Source organism: Podarcis raffonei, chromosome 5 (assembly GCF_027172205.1).
Source record: "Podarcis raffonei isolate rPodRaf1 chromosome 5, rPodRaf1.pri, whole genome shotgun sequence".
Taxonomy (NCBI): domain Eukaryota; kingdom Metazoa; phylum Chordata; class Lepidosauria; order Squamata; family Lacertidae; genus Podarcis; species Podarcis raffonei.
The window spans coordinates 93138386-93162895 of record NC_070606.1 but is presented as its reverse complement, the minus strand read 5'-3'; the positions used below and the strand labels follow the sequence as shown (position 1 = coordinate 93162895).

General features: G+C 49.2%; 1 protein-coding gene across 12 annotated transcripts in view; it reads left to right on the top strand.

Annotated features, from left to right (window-relative positions):
- MCF2L2 (MCF.2 cell line derived transforming sequence-like 2) overlaps nucleotides 1-24510 on the top strand; it is a 228299-nt gene that overhangs the window by 44526 nt on the left and 159263 nt on the right. For 11 of the 12 annotated variants that reach the window (XR_008330737.1, XM_053390647.1, XM_053390645.1 and 8 more), the window contains exons 3-6: nucleotides 4875-4989; nucleotides 10250-10340; nucleotides 15157-15276; nucleotides 16659-16775. Coding sequence is in view for 11 of the 12 variants with exons in the window: in XM_053390647.1 (XP_053246622.1) it covers nucleotides 4875-4989; nucleotides 10250-10340; nucleotides 15157-15276; nucleotides 16659-16775 (443 nt within the window). In the remaining variant the exon portion in view is untranslated. The remainder of the gene's footprint in view (nucleotides 1-4874; nucleotides 4990-10249; nucleotides 10341-15156; nucleotides 15277-16658; nucleotides 16776-24510) is intronic. The other variant, XM_053390639.1, reaches the window with a different exon arrangement.

The following is a 24510-nucleotide window of genomic DNA, read 5'->3' as shown; positions in this document are numbered from 1 at the left end:
GAGCGCACGGAAACGCCGTTTACCTTCCCACCACAGCGGTACCTATTCATCTACTTGCACTGGCATGCTTTTGAACTGCTAGGTTGGCAGGACAGAGCAATGGGAGCTCACCTGTCGCAGGGATTCGAACCGCTGACCTTCTGATTGGCAAGCCCAAGTGGCTCAGTGGTTTAGACCACAGCGTCACCCGCGTCCATATATATATGTCTGTGACCATATAAGGGCTTATCCACTCTTACCATTTGACCCACTCTTTCCAGGCACAGGTCTGTGGTTTAAAGCTCCATGTCCAAGCATGTTTGGGGGTTATTTTTTGCAGCAAAGCCTTCCCCGAGAAAACCTGCTGTGACCCATCTCTGCCTCTTGGCCATCTTCCCCTCCAGCCTTGGAGTCTGAATTGCTCTCTGCCACAGCCTCTCTCCTGCTCACTGAGCCCTGGTACATCTTCAGATTCTGACACCTTCTCCTCCCAGTCCTTCTCCCTCTTCACCCCATAACTTGCTGGGCTCCGAGCCTTCTTCCCTGGGGAGTTCCCCACCAGGTACCTCCCACCACTCCTTGGCCCCCAGCCATGACAACAAGGGCCCTAGGTAACTCAGAAGCTCAGCTTCTACAGAATTCTTTCCTGTGTGCTAATCAAGAGATTAATATGTATGTGTTTGTAACAGTAAGAATGCTTTGTGAGAGAAAGTTAAGAAGAGCAGCAACAATAACTGTTGTTGTTGTTGACGTTGTTATTTTTCTCTCACCCTGAGGGGCCCATGGCAACAAACAACTAAACAGTGAAAGTAATACAATGTTTTAAAAAATATTTTGAAATGGAGGAATCCAGTACTGTATTTTTCGCTCTATAAGACGCACCAGACCACAAGACGCACCTAGTTTTTGGAGGAGGAAACCAAGAAAAAAATATTCTGAATCTCAGAAGCCAGAACAGCAAGAGGGATTGCTGCACAGTGAAAGCAGCGATCCCTCTTGCTGTTCTGGCTTCTGGGATAGCTGCGCAGCCTGCATTCGCTCCATAAGATGCACACACATTTCCCCTTACTTTTTAGGAGGGAAAAAGTGAGTCTTATAGAGCAAAAAATACGGTATATATTTGCATTGCTCTTTCTAAACTGAACAGTTACATGAGAGTAAGGGCAGCAAAACAAAGATGAAATTGATTTTTGGTAGAACACAAACCCTTTACTGGATTTTGGCAGAGCGTAGCTCTTGCTTCTGTCAACGTGCACATTTATTTAGGTTATTATAATGTTAAATTTATTGGGCTGTGTCCAGCATTAGCCATGTCAAGTCCATTGGAAATAGTGGTCACGGCCAACTTGGTGCCACTAATTTCAGGGGATCTGCTCTTGAGTACAATTTTGCATTTAGAACATTCCTTTTTAGTGTTATATAAAGGCACCTCTCTGCTTTGTAATTATCAAGGTGTGCGTGAATAACACAAGTATGATCCATTCCTGATCTTTTGCATTTCCCATTCCCCTCCCCCGGCCACAACATTACCTGTCTTCTCCACAAGGTGTCACTGATTCCCCTGCCTCTGAAGGTTTTTTGGCACCAAAGCCATTTCGCTGCCATACGTCTGCTCCACATATTACAATCTTCCCCATGTGAAAACACTCTCCTGCAAGAAATAGTGTCAAACCATTGTGCAGATGTGGGGTCTGCGCATTCATGTGTTTAACTGCAGGCATGCACAGCTATGCACAGGCTAAGAAACTATGGCCAGTCATGCTTCCTCAGGGCATATGCTAAGTGTAAATGTGTGAAATCTTCACATGGGGAGCATGTTCAAATCTACTGTATGATGCGATTTGAAGTCAGATCATCTTTGGCTGTTTTGTTGTTGTTTAGTCGTTTAGTCGTGTCCGACTCTTCGTGACCCCATGGACCAGAGCACGCCAGGCACTTCTGTCCTCCACTGCCTCCCGCAGTTTGATCAAACTCATGCTGGTAGCTTCGAGAACACCATCCAACCATCTCATCCTCTGTCGTCCCCTTCTCCTTGTGCCCTCCATCTTTCCCAACATCAGGGTCTTTTCCAGGGACTCTTCTCTTCTCATGAGGTGGCCAAAGTACTGGAGCCTCAGCTTCAGGATCTGTCCTTCCAGTGAGCACTCAGGGCTGATTTCCTTCAGAATGGAGAGGTTTGATCTTCTTGCAGTCCATGGGACTCTCAAGAGTCTCCTCCAGCACCATAATTCAAAAGCATCAGTTCTTCGGCGATCAGCCTTCTTTATGGTCCAGCTCTCACTTCCATACATCAGTACTGGGAAAACCATAGCTTTTACTACCACCTTTGTTGGCAAGGTGATGTCTCTACTTTTTAAGATGCTGTCTAGGTTTGTCATTGCTTTTCTCCCAAGAAGCAGGCGTCTTTTAATTTCGTGACTGCTGTCACCATCTGCAGTGATCATGGAGCCCAAGAAAGTAAAATCTCTTACTGCCTCCATTTCTTCCCCTTCTATTTGCCAGGAGGTGATGGGACCAGTGGCCATGATCTTCGTTTTTTTGATGTTGAGCTTCAGACCATATTTTGCGCTCTCCTCTTTCACCCTCAATAAAAGGTTCTTTAATTCCTCCTCACTTTCTGCCATCAAGGTTGTGTCCTCTGCATATCTGAGGTTGTTGATATTTCTTCCGGCAATCTTAATTCCGGCTTGGGATTCATCCAGCCCAGCCTTTTGCATGATGAATTCTGCATATAAGTTAAATAAGCAGGGAGACAATATGCAGCCTTGTCGTACTCCTTTCCCAATTTTGAACCAATCAGTTGTTCCATATCCAGTTCTAACTGTAGCTTCTTGTCCCACATAGAGATTTCTCAGGAGACAGATGAGGTGATCAGGCACTCCCATTTCTTTAAGAACTTGCCATAGTTTGCTGTGGTTGACACAGTCAAAGGCTTTTGCATAGTCAATGAAGCAGAAGTAGATGTCTTTCTGGAACTCTCTAGCTTTCTCCATAATCCAGCGCATGTTTGCAATTTGGTCTCTGGTTCCTCTGCCTCTTCTAAATCCAGCTTGCACTTCTGGGAGTTCTCGGTCCACATACTGCTTGAGCCTTCCTTGTAGAATTTTAAGCATAACCTTGCTAGCGTGTGAAATGAGTGCAATTGTGCGGTAGTTGGAGCATTCTTTGGCACTGCCCTTCTTTGGGATTGGGATGTAGACTGATCTTCTCCAATTCTCTGGCCACTGCTGAGTTTTCCAAACTTGCTGGCATATTGAGTGTAGCACCTTAACAGCATCATCTTTTAAAATTTTAAATAGTTCAGCTGGAATACCATCACTTCCACTGGCCTTGTTATTTGCAGTGCTTTCTAAGGCCCATTTGACTTCACTCTCCAGGATGTTTGGCTCAAGGTCAGCAACCACACAACCTGGGGTGTACGAGACATCCATATCTTTCTGGTATAATTCCTCTGTGTATTCTTGCCACCTCTTCTTGATATCTTCTGCTTCTGTTAGGTCCCTACCACTTTTGTCCTTTATTATGGTAATCTTTGAATGAAATGTTCCTTTCATATTTCCGATTTTCTTGAACAGATCTCTGGTTCTTCCCATTCTGTTGTTTTCCTCTATTTCTTTGCATTGCTTTGGCTGTTAAATGCGTTCAAATACAGGCAGAATTGGGGTGGGTGTTTCCTGTATTTGCATTTTTCATTTATGTCTATAGGTAGATGCATGGAATTTATATACCAGCTTAAGTGCCATGGCTTCCCTCCGCAAACCCTGGTAACTGTAGCTTGATAAGGAAACTGATCACTAGGGATGCAGGAGAAATTCAGTGTGTTTCGCATTCTGCGCCAACAAATGCCTCTACTGTCATACCTCGGGTTACAGACACTTCAGGTTGCGTTTTTCCGGGTTGTGGACCGCCGAAACCCAGAAGTACCAGAACGGGTTACTTCAGGTTTCGGCGGTCACACATGCGCAGACACGCTAAATCACGCTTTGTGCATGCACAGACGCGCCGAATGGCAACCCGCACTTGTGCAGACGCGACGCTGCGGGTTGCAAACGTGCATCCCGCACGGATCACGTTCGCAACCCAAGCGTCCACTGTATACAAACAGAAACCTGATAGTTGTTACCCCGCCCCTTATAAAAATTGCTTTAGAAATGAGACATTTTGGAGTGGAGAAGTAGCAGGCGGGGCTTAATACTCCCCCCTCCCCCCCAAAAAATCCTCTACTCCAAATTGTCCCCCTCCAAAAATGGCTTTTGCTGAAGAATAGGAATGGGCTGTCAAGGTTCAGTTAAATGAGTTTCCATGTAAGGTGGGGGGGGGTGATTTCATGGGGATTCATTTCGTACAGGTGGCTGGGAGCGGGGGCAGGGAAGGGGTACAGAAAGAGATAGAAAAGGGATTAGGAGAGAGGGTGGGGGAGAGAGAGGGGTGCTAAGAATTTTTTTGGCTCCAGCCTTGCCCACTGCCATTATCTGGCTCCTGGTAGATTATTTCTAAGGGAATGTGGCCCTTGACAGAAATAAAAGTTGTTCCAACGGTGAGGTGTGTATACGGTCATGATCCCTGTTCCCAGCTGAAACAGAACCTTAGGAGTGCACTTGACTGCATTTGCTTTCATCGGTCTCTTACCACGCTTGCCCTCATCTGCTTCCCTGTAAGCACTTACCGGTAGATTATACGTTCCTCAGGCAGGATAATTCACGCCAGGAGCAAATTTCCAGGGCACTGCAGTCAATTCACAAATAATAATCAGAAGAGTTCTTGGCTAGTGGGAAAAGTTGATGTATGTTGTTTTCGTTTTGTGAATGACACCAATTTGATGAAACGCTGTTGGCAGGGGAGAACTGACCGCTGTGATCTGTATTTAGCCCACTGAGGTCCACGCTCTCTTGCAGGAGGAAGAGGGAAAGATGGTGCACCCATCATCACCTTCCCGGAGTACGCAGGTTTCAGCGAGATCCCTGATGAAGATTTTCTGAACGTCGTGACGTATTTGACTAGCATCCCCAGGTAAGTCTGGCGCCAGTCTCCTTGATGGCTTGTGGGCCCAAATTAGCTCACCGCTTTCTCCAGGGCAAGCCCAAATGAACACCTTCACCGCACCTCCCATTTTGGCGTATTTCCCCTCTGACACCCAAAACCCACACAGCCTAGGGCAGGGGTCAGCAACCTTTTTCAGCCGTGGGCTGGTCCACTGTCCCTCAGACCATGTGGTAGGCCAGACTATATGTTGAAGAAAAAAAATGAACAAATTCCTATGCCCCACAAATAACCCCGAGGTGCATTTTAAATAAAGGGACACATTCTCCTCATGTAAAAGCATGCTGATTCCTGGACCATCCATGGGCCAGATTGAGAAGGTGATTGGGCCGCATCTGGCCCACAGGCCTTAGGTTGCCTACCCCTGGCCTAGGGTGCTGGCCTAGGAACTGGGAGACCAGGGTTCACATCCCCACGATGCTCACTGGGTGGCCTTGGGCCAGGCACTGCCTCTCAGCCTAGCCTACCTCACAGGGCTGTTGTGAGGATAAAAACGTATGCCCCCTGAACATGAGCTCCTTGGAGGAAAAGTGGGGTACAGTGGTACCCCGCTAGACGAATGCCCCGCTAAACGAAAAATGCGCAAGACGAAAGGGCTTTCCGATATTTTTTCCGCTTCGCAAGACGAATTTTTCTATGGGGCTGTCTCGCAAAACGAATTTTTTTCCGTGGTCTCCCTTTTTTTTTGCCTTTTCTGAAAGGCGCTAAGCTGCTTATCTGTAAATTGCCGCTTATCTGCTAATCCGCTAAAAGCCGCTAAGCCGCTTATCTGTCAAATACCGCTTATCAGCTGATCAGCTGATAAGCGGTGCTCCGCAAGACGAAAATACCTGCAAGACGAAGGCACCCGCAGAACGGATTATTTTCGTCTTGCGGGGCACCACTGTATAAATATAATTCTAAATAAATGAAATAAAAGTAATTTTCATATGTGATTCTCCTTTTGGGAGCTTGGTTTATAATGAGTAAAAAAACCAACAACTATTGGGGTGAAGTCTGCCTATATCTTTTGTGAGAGGAGAATTGTGTAATTGAACAAATGTCAGATTGAATATGGCATTTGTGTATAAATATATCCCCATATACATATTTGGCAGTGCAATTGAGGAAGATAACCACCCAGTGAGCTTCATTTCAAGAAGAAGTATTGTTGATGAGCTTTGCCTATAGCGTTTATAAAATCAAAATTCGGAAGAGGCTGAGTTTGTTGCTGGTGAATGTGGGAGCCGCCTTTGCAATTTCTGTGTTTACGTATTTGATAACACACTTTGGAGCTACGTTAACGGTTTATGCAACTTTACCTGCTGTGGAGCTTTGGTGTGTTGTGCAATTTAATTTGCCCTGTAAGTGTAGCTGCGTGTTAATGCATGCAAGACGCGAGGCTGTCACCAAAAAATGTGTCTCCATGTTGAGTTATCCCTGGCAAATGTGTAGAATCACCTCATAGAATCATAGAGTTGGAAGGGACCACGAGGGTCTTCTAGTCCAGCCCCCTGACATGCAAGAATCTTTCACCCCACATGGGGCTCAAACCCACAACCCTGAATGTAAGTCTCATGCTCTACCAACTGAGCTATCCCAGCTTTTGAGAGCTGGTATAGTGTAGCGGTTAGAGTGTGGGACTAGGACCTGGGAGACCAGGGTTCAAATCCTGACACAGCCATGAAGCTCACTGGGTGACCTTAGGAGAGTCCCTGCCTCTTAGCCTCACCTATGTCACAGGGTTGATGCAGTGATTAAATGAGATGGGGAAGAGCCACGTGCACCACCTCAAGCTCTTTGGAGGAAAAGGCGGGAAATAAATGAAACAAACAAACCATTACTTTGGTCTTTCCTTCCCTCCATCATCATCATTATTAGCTTTTCATATGCCACTTTTCCAAATTAAATAAGTTGTAGCTCTTGTTATTAAATACACCAAGAAAAAAGCACTGACTATTGATTTGTGAGTAGGGACCACTCCCAGTATTGAAACTTACACTGGCCTGAGTTCTTGGTGTACTTTTCCAAATTATGCTCAAAGCATCTCAGAAGAACAGTAAATAAATAGGTGCAACAGAAACAACCATTCATAATATCATATTTAAATCCACATTTGGAAGCTAAAAAAATGATTAAAAGTTTCCCCAAACATCATGGGCTGCTGCTGGCAATGGCAGGAAAACTCAGTTTGAGCCCAGGTGAGTAAGGGGGCTTTATGGCAGGGGCTTAATTTGGAAAAGAGTCGTTGAGATGTCACAGACAGGTCAGTGGCAGCAGGGCTTTTTCTTAATGAGTTGGATTTCTCCCAGAAAGCGTAAATTGGATTAAACCAGGAAATAATATGGGCTGGCATGTTGATATAAACAATGTCATGTGGATGCTAGAAGAAACTTCCATGCGTGAGAAGCACCCATACCATAATAAGCACCCATCTGAAAGCAGCTGAGATAGGACAGAAAATTCGACATAGGATACTCTTTTCAGTGACAGCTCTGTGTCATGAGTAAGGTGCAGTTCTGCCATAAGATTGTGATTTTATATATATGTATGTTGACAGCTGTATGGATACATCACTAACTCTTGGATTTGATTTTTTAAATACCGGTATCCTGATGTAACAGGAGTGTGTGGTTCAGTTTTGTGTGAAATTCTGCTAATAGTTTCTATATAGTGAACAATGCCTGAGAGGTTTTAATGTGTTGACCACATTTTTAGTAGCTTGCACTGCTTCCATTTCCATTGTGGTTGGCAGATTGCCCACAGGCCGGCCCTACCATTAGACAGAGGGAGGTGGCTGCCTCAGGCGGCAGCTGCTGGATTGGTTTTGGAGGACAAAGCTGTGTGTAGGGGCCTGCCCTGTGCCTCCTAAAAAAGTCTGATTCCTCTAGATACGGTAGAGGGTAATGTAAGATTCAACTGCTGGTCTGGTTGGCTTTTGTAGGGCGGCTGGGGATCTTGTCCTTTGCCTCAGACAGCAAAATGTATTGACACAGCACCGCTGGTTACAATTGTACATTTCCTCTGTGCCACATAGCTCCACTGGCGGAAGAAGAGGGGGACGGAGGGAGCGCACCGCCCCCAGCACCACGATCCCAGTGGGGTGCCATCGCGGCTCCACCACATGCGTGCTGGGCGCCATGCCCCCAGGACATGTGCCACACCCCTGCGGGTGGCATGACACACCCCTGGGACACGTGACACGCCCCCAGGACGCGCGCCAGCCATGCCCCCGCCTGCTCTCCGCCCCAGTGCCGGAGCATGAAGCTCCACCACTGCATAGCTCAGTACCAAAAAAAGGATGGTTGGATGTCATCATGACATCACCACAGAAGGGAATTCCTGGGCCACCATATTTAATAGGATCTACTATTTATTCTGGAAAGTAGTTTGTCTCTTCACTATTCATTTGGACACTTCTTTAAGATATTATAACCAAATTTTGCATGATGGTTCCTGAGATCATCAACGAACAGGATTTTATCCAATTTGAATCCAATTGGATGCCCGGTTTGGGCAGAGGGAGGCAAAGGGTAGTTCTCTCTGCAGGCGTTGGGGGGATTTGCCTGACAGGTGGCGCAGCATGGCCCTGCTTGTCTCCAGTAGGGTGGGGTATCACTTCGGTGGCAGCGGCGGCAAGGACTGGGCTGGCAAGGCAGGCTTTATTCACCCTCTGTGACCTGCCTAGCGTGCCCTGGGCACCAGCAAACAATGCTACGCCACTGCCTAAGAGTCAAGAAGAAGGCGAGTGAGGGGTGGGGGAATTATTTCCCTGCCCATAGCTTTTCTTGCTCCAAATAATCCCATCAAAAGATTTATTTTTTTTCTGCTGCAGGGTTAAATGCTCACACGTTTGATTTTGTTTTGAGCGCTATGGTGGGGAAAAGCTGCTGGGGTCTGAAGAAGAGAAACATGAGAGCAGGGAATTTTGTTAGGCATCCCTTTCCCTCCCCTTTGCTTCTCCACTCTAAATGACTTCCCGGAGAACAAGCCATTGGCAGTCCTGGGCTGCCCAGACAACAAGACCCCCATCTCGGCCTCACTGATGTGGTCCAAAGGAAAGCAGAGCAATAGGTTTGGCACCAGTTTGGCTGCAGGAAGGGGGTGTACAAGTCACCATCTTAGGGTAGTTTACAGTATAAATATCAAAAAGAACCCAATAGGCCCACAGGATATTGTGACATTCACTGCACTGTGGCTTTGAAGCATGCACAACAGTGACATTGATCAGATAGCTATATATACTTTAAAGAAGAGGCATAACCCCAAATGGGAGGGGGGTGTTCTAATGTGCATGGCTAGGGAAGGAGATGTAGGGCTAGGAACAAAGAGAGATGGGTAGAATTCTGCTTCCACCCCAGCTGGTGCCTTTATCATTCAGATGTACCAATCTTCTCCAGTGTTTCTGTTGGGGCTCGTCTTTAGTTCAGGGAAAATGCCTCCAGTTGCTAAATTAACTCCAAGTAGGTGGGTTTTTCCCCCAATTAAAGATTGCCCTCCCCTGGGGCCACCGAGCAATGCCATAGCTTTCTGCCCTGCTCACTGGGCAGCTCTTACGGATTTCAGCATGTGAGCACAATGTTTGATCGGGGCACAAAATCCGGTGTACGTAGGCCTGTGAGTAGTACAATCTGTTTTACAGAGAAAGAACCCCAGGAAACGACCTGCAGTTTGGTCCTACATGTGGCAGATTTCACATGTGTACATCTTTTTCAAATGTTATACCGCCCCTCCATAGGTAGCTGGCAGCTTCGCAGGCATGGCAGATGCACCTGGTAGGCAATGAGGAATTGGGGGGGGCATGGCTTCACATCTCTCCCCCCAGAGAGAGGAGAAGCTGGGGGTGAGGATTATCTGAAACATTTCCAGGGTTTTTCCTCCCCACCAGCCAGAAGCGTGTAGGTGATGGCGAATCGTTCACAGCGCTGCTGGTTGGGGAATCTGCAGCAAAGCAGCCCGAGCAATCGGTTGAAATATTCATGTATTGTGCAAGCGGCTAACCTGATGCTGGGGCGGAAGAGGGGAAAGGGGGGAAAGGAAAGAAGGAAGGAAGGAGGAGGGGAAGTCGCTTGCCTCTTCCTGCAGACACAGCTCCGGGTCTGGTTTGCTCACGCTGCTGCCGCTGCTGCCTACCTAACCTGCTTGTTAATCATGAGCTCAGAGCGTGCCACGGAGCTTTTGCTGCAATACCATTGCTTGGAACGGCGCTGGCCCTGTGTAACCCCATATACCTGCTCTGGATATTTTGCAGTCTGGAGGCTGCCAGCATCGGGTTCATCATCATCATAGACAGACGGCGGGACAAATGGAGCGCAGTAAAGGCGTCCCTCACACGAATAGCAGTAAGTGCCTGGAATCCTTTCTTTTCATTGCTGTTTTGCCTCCCGCAGATTGCAACTGCTACCCAGTTGTTTGCTGTTTACCTAGGCTGCGCTCCCTTGGTTGCTCGTGCGACTGCATCTCCTTCGCTGCCCTACAGATTTCTGCCAACCTTGCATGCTGAGAAGCAGCGGAGGGTGCCAAGTTAGGACAGGCGCATCATTCCTGCTGAATGAGAATGAGATCGTTCCAGCCCCGGGAAGAGAAAAGGGCATAGCTATTTCTATAGCGTTCTGCTGCATGCAAGCTGCTTTACAGTCCTAATCTCATTAAGAGGCCGAGTAAGTGTAGTGGTCCAGGGGGTCAGGCGAGGGAGCCTCCTGGGTCAAGCCCTAGCTTAGGTGATTTGAGATGGCGGTGGAGCAGGGGCTTATGCAAGCTACTCTCTCTCTCTCTCTCTCTCTCTCTCTCTCTCTCTCTCTCTCTCTCTCGGCTTCTGCTCTCTCTCCCCCCACCATCCCTCACACTTGCACCAGTACCTAGAGAATAAATGAGATGAAAACACTGGTTTATGAGCTTATTTGAAGGGTTTCGAACCTTGCTTTTCAGCTGAAAAAAGGCTCGCAGAGCAGACTGCAAAGAGCAACAATAATCAGGTTTTGCACAACACAGGAGGTCTAGCTCAGGCATCCCCAAACTCGGCCCTCCAGATGTTTTGGGAATACAACTCCCATCATCCCTAGCTAACAGGACTAGTGGTCAGGGATGATGGGAATTGTAGTCCCGAAACACCTGGAGGGCCGAGTTTGGGGATCCCTGAGCTAGCTGCATATATACATACACAATTCTATTTGTGTGCCGCCTTTCAACAGTTCAAACCATGCTCAAGGGGGTTCACAGCATGGAAGGAATATACAACTGCAACATAACAAAAGTAGTGATAAATGAGGAGTGACAGAGGAGACGTGGAGTTCTTGCCCCTCCTCACGTCATTTTCCTAATCGAGAATCGCAGATGGGAAAAGCAGATTGGGAAGGGCAATTTCAATAGGGAAAATGTCATAGAATGGGAATGGAAAGGGACCCTGAGGAATATGCAGCCGTCACTTAGGAGGATTGAAGCTGCAGCCTTGGCATTATCAGCACCAAGCAGTAACCAAGCTCTAACCAATTGAACTATCAAATTGAATTTTATTATTTCGGTCACAGACCAGTTCCAGCCCACATACAATATCAAGGAAGTCATAAAACATGATAGGGATACATTTGAATTTGCAATTAGGTATAACTGGGACAATGCAGATATAGCAACAGTTAAAAAATATATAAATTAAAACTTAGTCACTAACATATAACCTAAAATTCTCATTTAAGGCCTTAATCATTATGATAGCACAGCTATTGAACTATCCTGTATGTGTCCTGTGGGGATAGGGGCACACCCTGTCTTAGGTTCTGGCCCAATACAAATTTGGAGCTCGCTACAGCTTTTTTGTTGTTTAGTCATTTAGTCATGTCCGACTCTTCGTGACCCTGTGGACCAGAGCACGCCAGGCACTCCTGTCTTCCACTGCCTCCCGCAGTTTGGTCAAACTCATGCTGGTAGCTTCAAGAACACTGTCCAACCATCTTGTCCTCTGTCGTCCCCTTCTCCTTGTACAGCTTTATTAAAGTAAAAGCAAAGAGTGCCATGGGTAGGCATAATGTTGGCCTCCCATGTTACATTGTCCATGGGACTCTAGCTGCCTCATTTTCCATTGCATTCTGCTGCATGTGCAAACCAGACTTCAAGCATGAATGGTACAAGAGCAGAGGCAGAAATACAGTTGGCAACCATACCTGCGACTCGTAGGGAAACGGTTTGGACAGAATATGATGAAGCTACAGAAGTACTTTTTAGATGGTCTTATAAAGCAGCGTGAGCCAATATGGCGACCTCCGTATATTGGACTATTATTATTTATATTTGCCGCTATTCAAATTTCTTAATTGTTTTACTCATAAATGTCGCTCAAATTGACTTACATAACACAGTAGAAATACTAAAGCCTATTACAATAAATGCAATAAATAAAAATGTAAAAAACAAGCAAGCACATCTACACAAATAAAAGAGGGCTCTAGCAGATCCCGCGCCACCAAAAGAGGCCACAAATGCTTTAAAAAAAACCTTCAAACTAAGGACCAAAAGACAGATAAAAAGGAAGCTTTTTCCTGGTGTGTAAAACTAGAGGGTGCCAGGCGAGCCTCCCTGGGAAGAGCATTCCACAAATGAGGGGCCACCACTGAAAAGGTCCATTCTTCTGTTTCCATCCTCCCATGGAGCACAAAGAAGGGCCTCAGATGATGATCACAAGCTCTGGGTCAGTTCATATGAGGAGATGCAGTCTATGAGAGCTATAACCCAATCTGGAAAGTGGCTGGAACCTCCTACCAGCCAGAATAGCAGTCTGGTGACCATCTATACCTGGGGAAATGGTACGGCTATTCCATTCCATGGGGTTCCATCTGAGCTACAGAAAAGCAAACTAAGTGGAAGCTGAACAGAGGAAACATGAGAGGGAGATGTCCTATTAAAAACGAGGGAGTCCTATTAAAAACGCTCTAAAGGAAATGCCCAGTGAGTGTGGAAGCAGCCTCAATCACTGACAGAAGGATGGGATAAGGGGTAGGGAGCCATGGTGGTGCCTCAGCACCTTATATCTTTGGTCTCACCATTGACAAATTTGCTTTGATAGTTTTTCTGGATGGTTTTCTGGATTTTATATTCTGATGCAAGCTGTCCTCTTCTGGACATCTGATTTGGTACAAATGCAGTGGCTGGGCAGGCAAGAGCCCTCTTAAAATTCAGCTAAAAATGTGCATCCAGAACGCCATATGGAAAGATGGTTCTATGCATAATGCTTATGGTTCTGTGTACTAGTGATACAAACCACTCTGATTTTTTTTAATGAATAGCAACATATAAATATATTTATATACATAATTAAAGACAGAGCAAAAAAGTGAGATATGAATATTTAAATTAATTAGTACAGTCATACCTCGGGTTGAATGTGCTTCGGGATGAGTGCGTTCGAGTTGCGCTCCGTGGCAACCCGGAAGTAACGGAGCGCGTTACTTCTGTGTTTTGCCGCTTGCGCATGCGCAGACGCTCAAAATGACGTCACGCGCATGCGCAGAAGCGGCGAAAAGCGATACGCACGTGCGCTGACGTGCCATCGCTGGTTACGTTTGCTTCTAGATCCGAACGGGGCTCCGGAACGGATCCTGTTCGTATCCAGAGGTACCACTGTACATGAAACAATGCTGTAATTAATACATATATAAACCAATAATTAAATCGGGAGTGGGTAAGTTTTTCCAATGGGGGCCAGCGGTGGGTGGAGCCAGAAGAAAAAATAGGAAGTACCATTGGTACTTCTAGTTTAGTATTGTCTACACACTAACTGGCAGTGACTCTCCTAGGTATCAGGCAGAGAGTCTTTCCTACAGGGGCATAGCGTGCGGGGGAGGCTACCAGCACGGTGGCCCTTGGGGCATTTTCCTGGGGGGGGGGGACTGCTCATGCCACCCTGCCAGCCCTGTGCCGCTTCGCAAGGCTCGCATCAGCCTTGCAAAGCAGCTCAGGGATGGCATCCCTGTTGCAGCATCTGTGGCAAGAGCTGGGCTAACATGGCAGGCTCCATTCAACTTCCACGTTCTGCCTCTCAGGTGCCAGCAAATCATGCTACACCACTGCTTTCCTACTTGGAGAGTCACTGAGGATTGAACCTGGGACATTATTCATGCAAATAATAATAATAATAATAATAATAATAATAATAATAATAATAATATATTTATACTCTTCCCATCTGGCTGGGTTTCCCCAGCCACTCTAGGCGGCTTCCAACAAAATATTAAAATACAATAGTCTATTAAACATTAAAAGCTTCCCTAAACAGGGCTGCCTTCAGATGTCTTCTAAAAGTCTGGTAGTTGTTTTCCTCTTTGACATCTGGTGGGAGGGCGTTCCACAGGGCGGGTGCCACTACCGAGAAGGCCCTCTGCCTGGTTCCCTGTAACTTGGCTTCTTGCGAGGGAACCGCCAGAAGGCCCTCGGCACTGGACCTCAGAGTCCGGACAGAACGATGGGGGTGGAGATGCTCCTTCAGGTATATTGGACCGAGGCCATTTAAAGGTCAGCACCAACACTTTGAATTGTGCTTGGAAACGTACTGGGAGCCAATGTAGGTATTCCAAGACCGGTGTTATGTGGTCTCAGCGGCTGCTCCCAGTCACCAGTGTAGCTGCTGCATTCTGGATTAGTTGTAGTTTCCGGGTCACCTTCAAAGGTAGCCCCACGTAGAGCGCATTGCAGTAGTCCAAGCGAGAGATAACTAGAGCATGCACCACTCTGGCGAGACAGTCTGTGGGCAGGGAGGGTCTCAGCCTGCAGTTGCTCTGCCACTGAGCTTACAGCATTGCAAGATTGCATGGCTCTTTTCCTCCCTGTGCTACTCCATCTTTTTGCGTCTTGCACACACAGAGCAGTACAGGAAGCAATTCCTCGAGGGGTGGTCTGGAGAGTGAGAGTTGGCCTGGGGGTTGATCATGCTGAGAACTGCATAACACTAGGGCTCCTCCTCCCAGAATTCAACTAATAAAATAATTTCATACGGGGTTGTGATTTTGCCTGGGTTTCCAAAGGGATTCTATAAAGAGATTACCCAGAGAGCTCACAGACCTTCCAAAGCACAATGGCTTCAGATGGATCTTGTCCCCCATTCATGTCCTCCTCCTCCTCCTCGGCAGTTTCTATCCTCTTCACTGCCTCACACTTCCATGCCTCTTCCAGGGCGCATTTCCAGGGAACCTGCAGTTGGTCTTCGTCCTGCGGCCGTCCCGTTTCATCCAAAGGGCAATCGCTGACATTGGCATCAAACTGTATCGCGATGACTTTAAAATGAAGGTACCGGTAAGCACTTCTCTTCCTTGCTGTGTTCCGCATCTTCTCTTTCTTAACTGTCAGCAGGATCCCTTTCTCTCCTCCTCTTCCCCCTGGAAGTTGCAGCTTCGAGAGCGACATCATCCAGGGAGCAGAGACAGGCTCCTGCGACGCTTTTGCTTTGATCACGAAGCAAAGGGTTTGGTTGTTTGTTCCTCAGTTGCACTGTGGAGAGGGCTGCAAAGAACCCAGGTGCAGAATGAAGTGACAGAATGAGGCAGTATAATTCTGGATTGTAGGAGGTGCTGTTATCTCCTCTGTCATGTCTAGTTTTTCCTCCTATTTTTCAACCTAACCAACTCACAGGTTGTTGTGATAGCAAAGTGAAGTAGCTTCCATGGATGCCTCTCTGAGTAACTTAGAACAGGGGTGAGAAATGTGAGAAACACAGTTTTCCTTCACTCCAGGTAAATTATGCAAAGAACGCAATTCATTCATTTCCGATTGTGGCGATCACACAGGGTCCCCGGACGTTTCACCGTCTATTGATCCGTGTGCCACCACTTTATTTCTCGCTGCCACCACCCAGCCCCTACCTGGTACAATACTGAGTCCAGTCAGGGTTAAATTGGAACATAAACTTCTGTTTATTTATTGCAGTTTAACAAGTGTGTGGTTTCATAAACGGTATCAGTCAATTACATTCAATTATAGGTCTGCCTATCCAGACCTATAACTTCCACTACCTGCTGTCACCCACTAAACCACCTCTCAGATATTTACTTGTCTTCCTAGCCCCTAACTGTTCCTGACTCAGCCTATTTCGCTACACTAACTCAACCTACCCACAGACTCTATCCCAATTCACTCCCACTCCAACCAACCTCCCAACTCCCAACGAACTCCTCCCTTCACCTCTCCCAGAGCTGGTTTTATAGTCCCTCTGACTCCACCCCCCCAGGTTCTGATTGGGTAACTTGTTTAACTATTTCACCTCCAGCACTCTCATATGTTAACGTCACACCGATATGCTTGCTCAGGTTTGATTCTGGACCAAATATTTTAACGTTTGCCAGATTTGGCCATTGTTGCAAGGCATGGTTGGATAGCAAAAGAAGAAGTAGGAGTAAAGGTGGAGGAGGAAGAATGAAGAGGATGAGCAACATGACATGAGGGATGTCAGGCGTGTGGTCAATAGAAAATCACCCAGGCAGCTGCTTACCCTATGTATATTCAGATGCATACACACAGCTCCATCAGTTGAATTGAGGAGTTTCGCATGTGTATCAGAGCTTCAAAGATCTGCCCACAAAGTTTAATAACATAATGCTAAATTGACAGAAAATAAAGGGATGCCACAAAACTGGGGTTAATGCACGGTGCTGCTAATGGTCTTTGTTTTGTTGGTGCAGATCATCATGTTAAATTCGGTTTCCGACCTACATGGTTACATCGACAAAAGTCAGCTTACCCGGGAGCTAGGGGGAACCTTGGAATATGGACACAGTCAGTGGATACATCATCGGACTGTAAGTTACACCTGTTTGGTTCTTCTGTCTCTGATGTCTAAAAATGTAAATATGTAAACAGTTTTGTAAATGGTAAGGACTGGTTCTGGGTCCCCACACTCCTCATTTTTATTAAAGAAAGTGGTAGGTAAGTGAGTTGTAGCAGGTTATGAAACAAATAGTAACAAACTTGGGTCATCTTTACTGGGCTGAGAAAAGTCAGACAATTTGTCTAAAATAAAATCCAGTTTTTGCTTTCCTTCTCTAAGAAACATATGTCTCTTTAATTGGGGCCATAGCCAACATTTTCAAAAAGTCATCTGCAGATGATTATTATGTTATTGTTAAAAATACTATGCTTATACCAAAAATACAATTTCCATACTGTCAGAGGCTCAGGAGCAGAAGAGCAGGGGAGAGAGCAAATAGAGAGCGGAGGAGAGGAATCAGAGGGGAGCGTAGGGGAATATGACAGTGGACCGAGAGATTCCATGAGCTTCTCCAGCGAATCAGAAGATTCCCAGGAGGGGGCGCCTATGGTAAGGGCGAGGCGAATCCCAGGAGGGACGATCCATAAACAAGGAACCAGAGGGGAGTCCCAAAGGAGTAGCGGAGGAGTAGGGCCAGTTCCCCCGCCAGAGCACAGTGGGGGGGAAGAGTCACGTGAGTCAGGACCAGCTTCTCCTCCATCGGGGAGTGGGGAGACGGAGGGAAGGCCAGGTCCAGCTAGCCTCCCCGAAAGGGGGAGCAGTCACACAAGTGTAACGGTCAGAAGGAAAGTGGGAGGCTGCGCGCGCGCGCCAAGTTCAAATGTGGAGGAGCGCGGGACAGCAGAAAACCCGGATTGGGAGCCAGGTCCTAAAGCCCGAAAGAGAGGGGGGGAGGAGTCGGGAGAATCAGCGTCAGAAGAATCTCGGAGGGCTGAGACTCCGACTAGCAGAAGGACCCAGAGAAAGAAGGAACAGAGGAAGAGGTGGAGTAAGGCTAGAATCTTAAGCTGGTGTCAGGGGGGAGGAGATTCAGATGGGACTTCTACGGTCTGATGGATAGATGTAGCGTTGCGCGCTGCGCGTCTGGAAATGAGACTGGACTTCAATAAAGACTTTTTAACTTGAGCAAGAAGCAGCGTTGGTCTTGTGTGAGCTGGGACCTTGGGCAGCGCTGACAGTAAGTCCCATCTCAAAAAAATCTCTGCAAGCTCACGAAGATAGGCAAAGATGACTACAGAGGAAAGAGTCAAGCAATTGCAGGAAGCGGTGTCAACGCTCTACGCAGAATTGGCTGCGTCTAAGAAAAAAGAAGAAGACACAGCTGCGCTCTGCCAGGATCTGCAAGCCAGGTGGGACAAATGGGGAAAGGAGGGGCAGCTGGGAGCCAAGCCGGAGGGAGTTGGCCTCGGGAAAAGGGGAGCGAGCCTTGTGACCCATTTTGACGGGAACCTGCAGCAGTACCCTAACTTCAGAGCAGAAGTAGTTTTCGCGATCAATTTGCTTCGGAAAGATTTTAGAGATGAGGAGGAGAAAGTGGGTTTCATAATCACTCATCTGCATGGGGAAGCTAAGTCGTGGCTGCGAACCTTGTTACGCGAAAATGACCCCGCCCTCAAAGATTCAAGCGCTTTTATTGAAGCCATGGACGCTTGCTTTAAATCAATGGTGGATGTGGATGTCGCTAGAAGGGAAATGCATGGATTGAGGCAAGGAAAAGCAACGGTGCGCCAGTATCATTCCCGCTTTTTTGGGTTAGTAAATGTGCTGGGCTGGCAGAAAGACTCAGCTGCTGTCAGGGATCTATTCTGGGAGGGGCTGAATGGAGCCGTAAAAGATGAGCTGGCGAGGGGGGAGAGACCCCAAAATACAGCAGAAGTAGTGCAAAGGGCGCTCGCAATTGGGGTGCGCCTGGAAGAACGCCCGTGGAGCAAGGAGGAGGGGCGGAGAGCAAACACGCCAGTTAGAATGACTCCCTTCCTACCCAGAGAGGCAGAGCGCGCTCAGTCCACGCCTGCTTTGATGAGGGGGGAGGAGCCAATGGAAATCGGAGGTGCAAGGGCTCAGACAGCAAGCAGAGCCCAAACACCAGGAGCAGTCAAGGCGAAGGCTCCTAGAGGGAGCAGGAAGTGTTACATCTGCGACAGTGCACTGCACATGGCCAAAGAGTGTCCCCAGAGGCTCCAGAAGCACACTGCAGCCTCAGCAACTGTTAAAGGAGCAATTCAGCAGGGAGTAGAGCAGCAGGGAAACGGCGACGCCTGGTTGGAGATGGAGGCACTGGGGCTCAACCAGGCGAGTCAGTGAAGCAGTCCCCAGAGATTTTGCAGCCCACAGACCCCCTCCCACCCAAACCAGTGGTGCAACTCACTGCATCGCTCCAGCTGCCCGATGGGCTCACCCTGGAGGTCCCTATTACCATTGACTCTGGTAGCAACGCAGACTTTGTAGGGTTGGACTTCGTCAAGCAGCATCGCATAGCACTCCTGCCAGCCACGACGCCCCTAAATGTTGTCACGGTAGATGGCAGGAAGATACTGGGAGGAGAGGTGGTACAGCAGACACCGCCTCTGGTGATGCAAATTGGGAACCACCATGAAGTCATCAGTTTCAACGTCACCCACCTGTCGGACACGCCCATAGTGTTGGGCATGAGTTGGCTGGATAGGCACAGCCCGGCATTAGCGTGGTACCAGCGGCAATTGACCTTCTGCTCTTCCTACTGCGCAGCGCATTGCATCCAGACATGCCAGGAAGAGGAGGGGCAAGAGGATGCACCGCAGCTACACCTAGGCATGGTGCAAGCGGTGCCCAACAAGTACAAGGCCTTTTTGGAAGTCTTCTGCGAGAAGGAAGCAGACAAGCTGCCTCCCCACAGACCCTACGACTGCAAGATTGACCTCCTGCCAGGGGCGACGCTGCCGACTGGGAAACTGTACTCTATGTCTGAAGACGAAATGCAAGAACTCAGGGAGTTCATAGATCGCAATTTGAAGCGGGGATTCATCCGGGAATCCAAAGCAGTGGGGGGCAGTCCCGTGTTTTTCGTGAAGAAGAGAGACACGCCCGAACGGAGGCTCATAGTGGATTATAGAATCATCAATTCCAGGACAAAGCCCACAGCATTCCCCATGCCCAAAATTGACGACCTGCTCGCGACGGTGAGGAAGGGACGGATCTTCACCAAGTTGGATCTACGAGGGGCCTACAACCTTATACGCATGCGGGAGGGCGACGAGTGGAAGACAGCCATGTTTACGCCTTTAGGAACCTATGAATACAGAGTCATGCCGTTTGGTCTCCAAAATGGCTCCCATTGTTTCCAAGCTTTCATGCACCACGTGCTAGCGGGACTCCTCTACAAGAAGTGCGTCTGCTTCTTAGATGATATCCTGATCTTTTCGGACTCGCAGGAGGCGCACGAGGAGGACGTCAAGGAGGTCCTGCAGAGACTACGGGAGCACAGACTTTACGCCAAACTGGAGAAGTGCCAGTTCGACACGACAGAGGTGGATTTCCTGGGCTACAAGCTGTCCGACAAGGGACTTGCCATGGACAGCGCCAAGGTCCGCTCAGTGTTGGACTGGAAGAGCCCGCGCAACCGGAAGGAGGTCCAGAAATTCGTCGGTTTCGCCAACTTTTATCGCAAGTTCATCAAGGGGTTCGCGAAGGAGACGGCGGCCATCACGGACACCCTCAGCTCCAAGAAGAAGGAGTTCACCTGGACGGACCAGGCGGAGCAGTCCTTTCGGAGGCTCAAGCGTCTCTTCGCGTCCGAAGAACAACTGCTACACGTAAACCCCAGCAAACCGATGAGGGTTGAAACGGGCGCCTCGGACAGAGCGGTGGGGGCGGTCCTGTTGCAGCAAGATCCTCAAGGGGACTGGAGACCGTGCGCATTCTACTCCAGGAAGCTCAGCACGTCGGAGCAGAACTACACCATCTGGGACAGGGAGTTGCTGGCCATTCATGCAGCTTTCAAGGCGTGGCGGCACTTCCTCGTCGGAGCCAGACACACAGTGCAGGTTCGCACGGACCACAAGAACCTGGAGTACTGGCGCACGGCGAAGTTCCTGAACCAGAGACACATCCGCTGGGCGGAGTTCTTTGCAGATTTCGATTTCCGGATAGAATACATCCCGGGAGACAGCAACGTCATGGCGGATGCGCTATCCAGGAAGCCGCAGTATCTCGAGGAAGCGGCACCGGCAGCGGCCAAACACATTTTCGCACCAGAGGTGTGGGCGTGCGCTTCAGCCGCAGTGGACCTGGACGCAGTCCGTCGCGCGCTACAGGCAGATTCGTTTGCGCAAACCAAGATGGAGGAGGTGCGAAACGGCACAGCGAGGGACGACGAGTTCCAGATACGCGACGGACTACTCCTCCGCAAAGGGGCTCTCTACGTACCGGGAGACGACCTTCGCGCGAGAGTCTTGCAGCAGCTGCACGACGCGCCCAGCGCTGGGCACTTCGGCAAGGACAAGACGGCGGAATTAGTCACCAGGGACTTTTGGTGGCCCAAGGTGCGGGGAGAAGTTGCGGATTACGTTTCCAGGTGTGACACCTGCCAAAGGGCCAAGCCAGTACACAGGAAGCCGGCGGGTCTGCTGGAACCGCTGCAGACGCCGCTCGAACCATGGGAGAAAGTGGCCCTGGACTTTGTTACAGATCTGCCCAGTTCGCGCGGCAAAACAGCGGTACTCGTGGTCGTAGACCTCTTCACCAAGATGGCGCATTTCATTCCGTGCGCGAAGGTGGCCACAGCGGAACAGACCGCCAAGCTGTTCATAGACCACGTTTTCAAAGCTCACGGCCTGCCGCGGTCCATCCTGTCCGACCGGGGCCGCCAATTCATCTCGAACTTCTGGCAGAAGCTGCTGGGCATCCTGAATGTCAAGATCAACTTAGCGTCGGCACGACACCCGCAGACCAACGGACAAGCGGAGAGGGTCAACGCCATCATGCAGCAGTACCTGCGATGCTACGCCAATCAACAGCCCTCGAGCTGGGTGGACTACCTACCGCTAGCCGAGTTTGCCTACAACAACACGAAGCACGGGTCTACAGGGGTGACACCGTTCTTCGCCAACAATGGGCGCCACCCCAGAACCTTCCCGGGGTTGGAGACCGAGGCAGAGGGGGAGCCACGGGGGGCAGAGCACTTAGCCGCAGACTTACAGGAGGTCCATGAGCAACTCCGAAGGCACTTGGAACTCGCGAAACACGCCTACAAGATGCAGGCAGACAGGCACAGGAGGGTTGGGGAAGACATACAGGTAGGGGACTGGGTCTGGTTAGCAGCTCAGGCAGTGCCGGCCAGAACGCTAGCTAAGAGGAAGCTAGGACACAAGCAGCTGGGACCTTACCAGGTCGCGGCACAAATCATTCCAGTGGCCTACCGGTTGACACTCCCGGAGGGCTCCAGAATGCACCCAGTCTTTCACAGGTCAGTGCTCACGCCTTACAAGGCACCCCACAGGTTTCAGGCGCCAGGGACCGCACCAGCCCCACGTAGCCCATCGCCAACAGGGGAGGGACCGCAGAGGGCGACGCCACTCAACGAGGTCACGCAGATTTTGGACTCCAGATGGGGGGAAGAGGGAGTTGAATATCTCCTCGCCAGGGAGGGTACTCCGGCCAGCGCCAACGAGTGGGTGCCGTGCTACGCCGTGGAGGAGCACTACCTCAAAGACGAGTTCCATTCGATCTTCCCACACAGACCCATGCCGGCGGAGTATTTCGACGACTGGCTTTTCACACCCACACTGTCAGCCAGCACGTTCCAGGGTTTCTCCTCAGATGAGGAGCCGACGCAGGGGATGAGCTCCCCGGAGGGGTCGCTCTCGGGGTTTGCCACGGACCGCTCCTATTGGTGGGACACTCAACCAGAAGTGGGGTGGAGCAGGGAACTGCTGAGGGGGCCCTTGCACACAGCCTCACCCGAGGGACCGGGTGGAGAGGTGGACATGGACGTGTGGGGGGAGGATCTTGGTTTTGAGCACGACAGCAGAGAAATGGAAGCAGAGGAAGTCGACGTCGACGAACCCATCGTGGGGGGGCCTGATCCCGCTGGCCGGTTGCACACCAGGGGGAGAGAACGGAAGCCAGCACTCACACCCCCAGCGCTGGAGCACCTGGAACCCACACCCGAAGAGGGGGAGGGGGGAGGGGGGGCTTCGAGGGGGGGATGGATGTCAGAGGCTCAGGAGCAGAAGAGCAGGGGAGAGAGCAAATAGAGAGCGGAGGAGAGGAATCAGAGGGGAGCGTAGGGGAATATGACAGTGGACTGAGAGATTCCATGAGCTTCTCCAGCGAATCAGAAGATTCCCAGAAGGGGGCGCCTATGGTAAGGGCGAGGCGAATCCCAGGAGGGACGATCCATAAACAAGGAACCAGAGGGGAGTCCCAAAGGAGTAGCGGAGGAGTAGGGCCAGTTCCCCCGCCAGAGCACAGTGGGGGGGAAGAGTCACGTGAGTCAGGACCAGCTTCTCCTCCATCGGGGAGTGGGGAGACGGAGGGAAGGCCAGGTCCAGCTAGCCTCCCCGAAAGGGGGAGCAGTGACACAAGTGTAACGGTCAGAAGGAAAGTGGGAGGCTGCGCGCGCGCGCCAAGTTCAAATGTGGAGGAGCGCGGGACAGCAGAAAACCCGGATTGGGAGCCAGGTCCTAAAGCCCGAAAGAGAGGGGGGGAGGAGTCGGGAGAATCAGCGTCAGAAGAATCTCGGAGGGCTGAGACTCCGACTAGCAGAAGGACCCAGAGAAAGAAGGAACAGAGGAAGAGGTGGAGTAAGGCTAGAATCTTAAGCTGGTGTCAGGGGGGAGGAGATTCAGATGGGACTTCTACGGTCTGATGGATAGATGTAGCGTTGCGCGCTGCGCGTCTGGAAATGAGACTGGACTTCAATAAAGACTTTTTAACTTGAGCAAGAAGCAGCGTTGGTCTTGTGTGAGCTGGGACCTTGGGCAGCGCTGACACATACACACTTTAAATTTGGTTGGAAGATATTGAAAACTGCTCGATAACTCTTAAATGTCACATTTCATCAAAAATATCCTACAATTGGAAATGATTTTAGCTCTTTAAATGCAACTTTATTAAATTTATGCAAGATATACATACATATATCATCATTTTATTTGTATGCTACCTTACCATACTTAAAACTATGCTCAAGGTGGCTTACAACATGAAAAAATTACAGTGGTGCCTCGCAAGACGAAATTAATCCATTCCGCGAGTCTCTTCGTCTTGCGGTTTTTTCGTCTTGCGAAGCACGGCTATTAGCGGCTTAGCGGCTATTAACGGCTTAGCGGCTATTAGCGGCTTAGCGGCTATTAACGGCTTAGCGGCTATTAGCGGCTTAGCGGCTATTAGCGGCTTAGCGGCTTTAAGAAAAAGGAAACAAACTCGCAAGAACTCGCAAGACGTTTTGTCTTGCGAAGCAAGCCCATAGGGAAATTCGTCCTGCGGAACGACTCAAAAAATGGAAAACCCTTTCGTCTAGCGAGTTTTTCGTCTTGCGAGGCATTCGTCTTGCGGGGCACCACTGTACATAATTACAAACATAACAAAAAATGTCATAAACAATCAATAAAACACATCAGAAAGTGCACAATCAAGTCAACGATTTCCGCATTAAATCATAATAAGAACTAAAAATAAAGATACAAAAAACAGCAACAAGCCCTCTATACAATACCCCAGTTCAAGGGTCTGTTCAATTGAATTGAATTCAATTGAATTTAGCAAGGTGATTCCTTTCTTTGTCA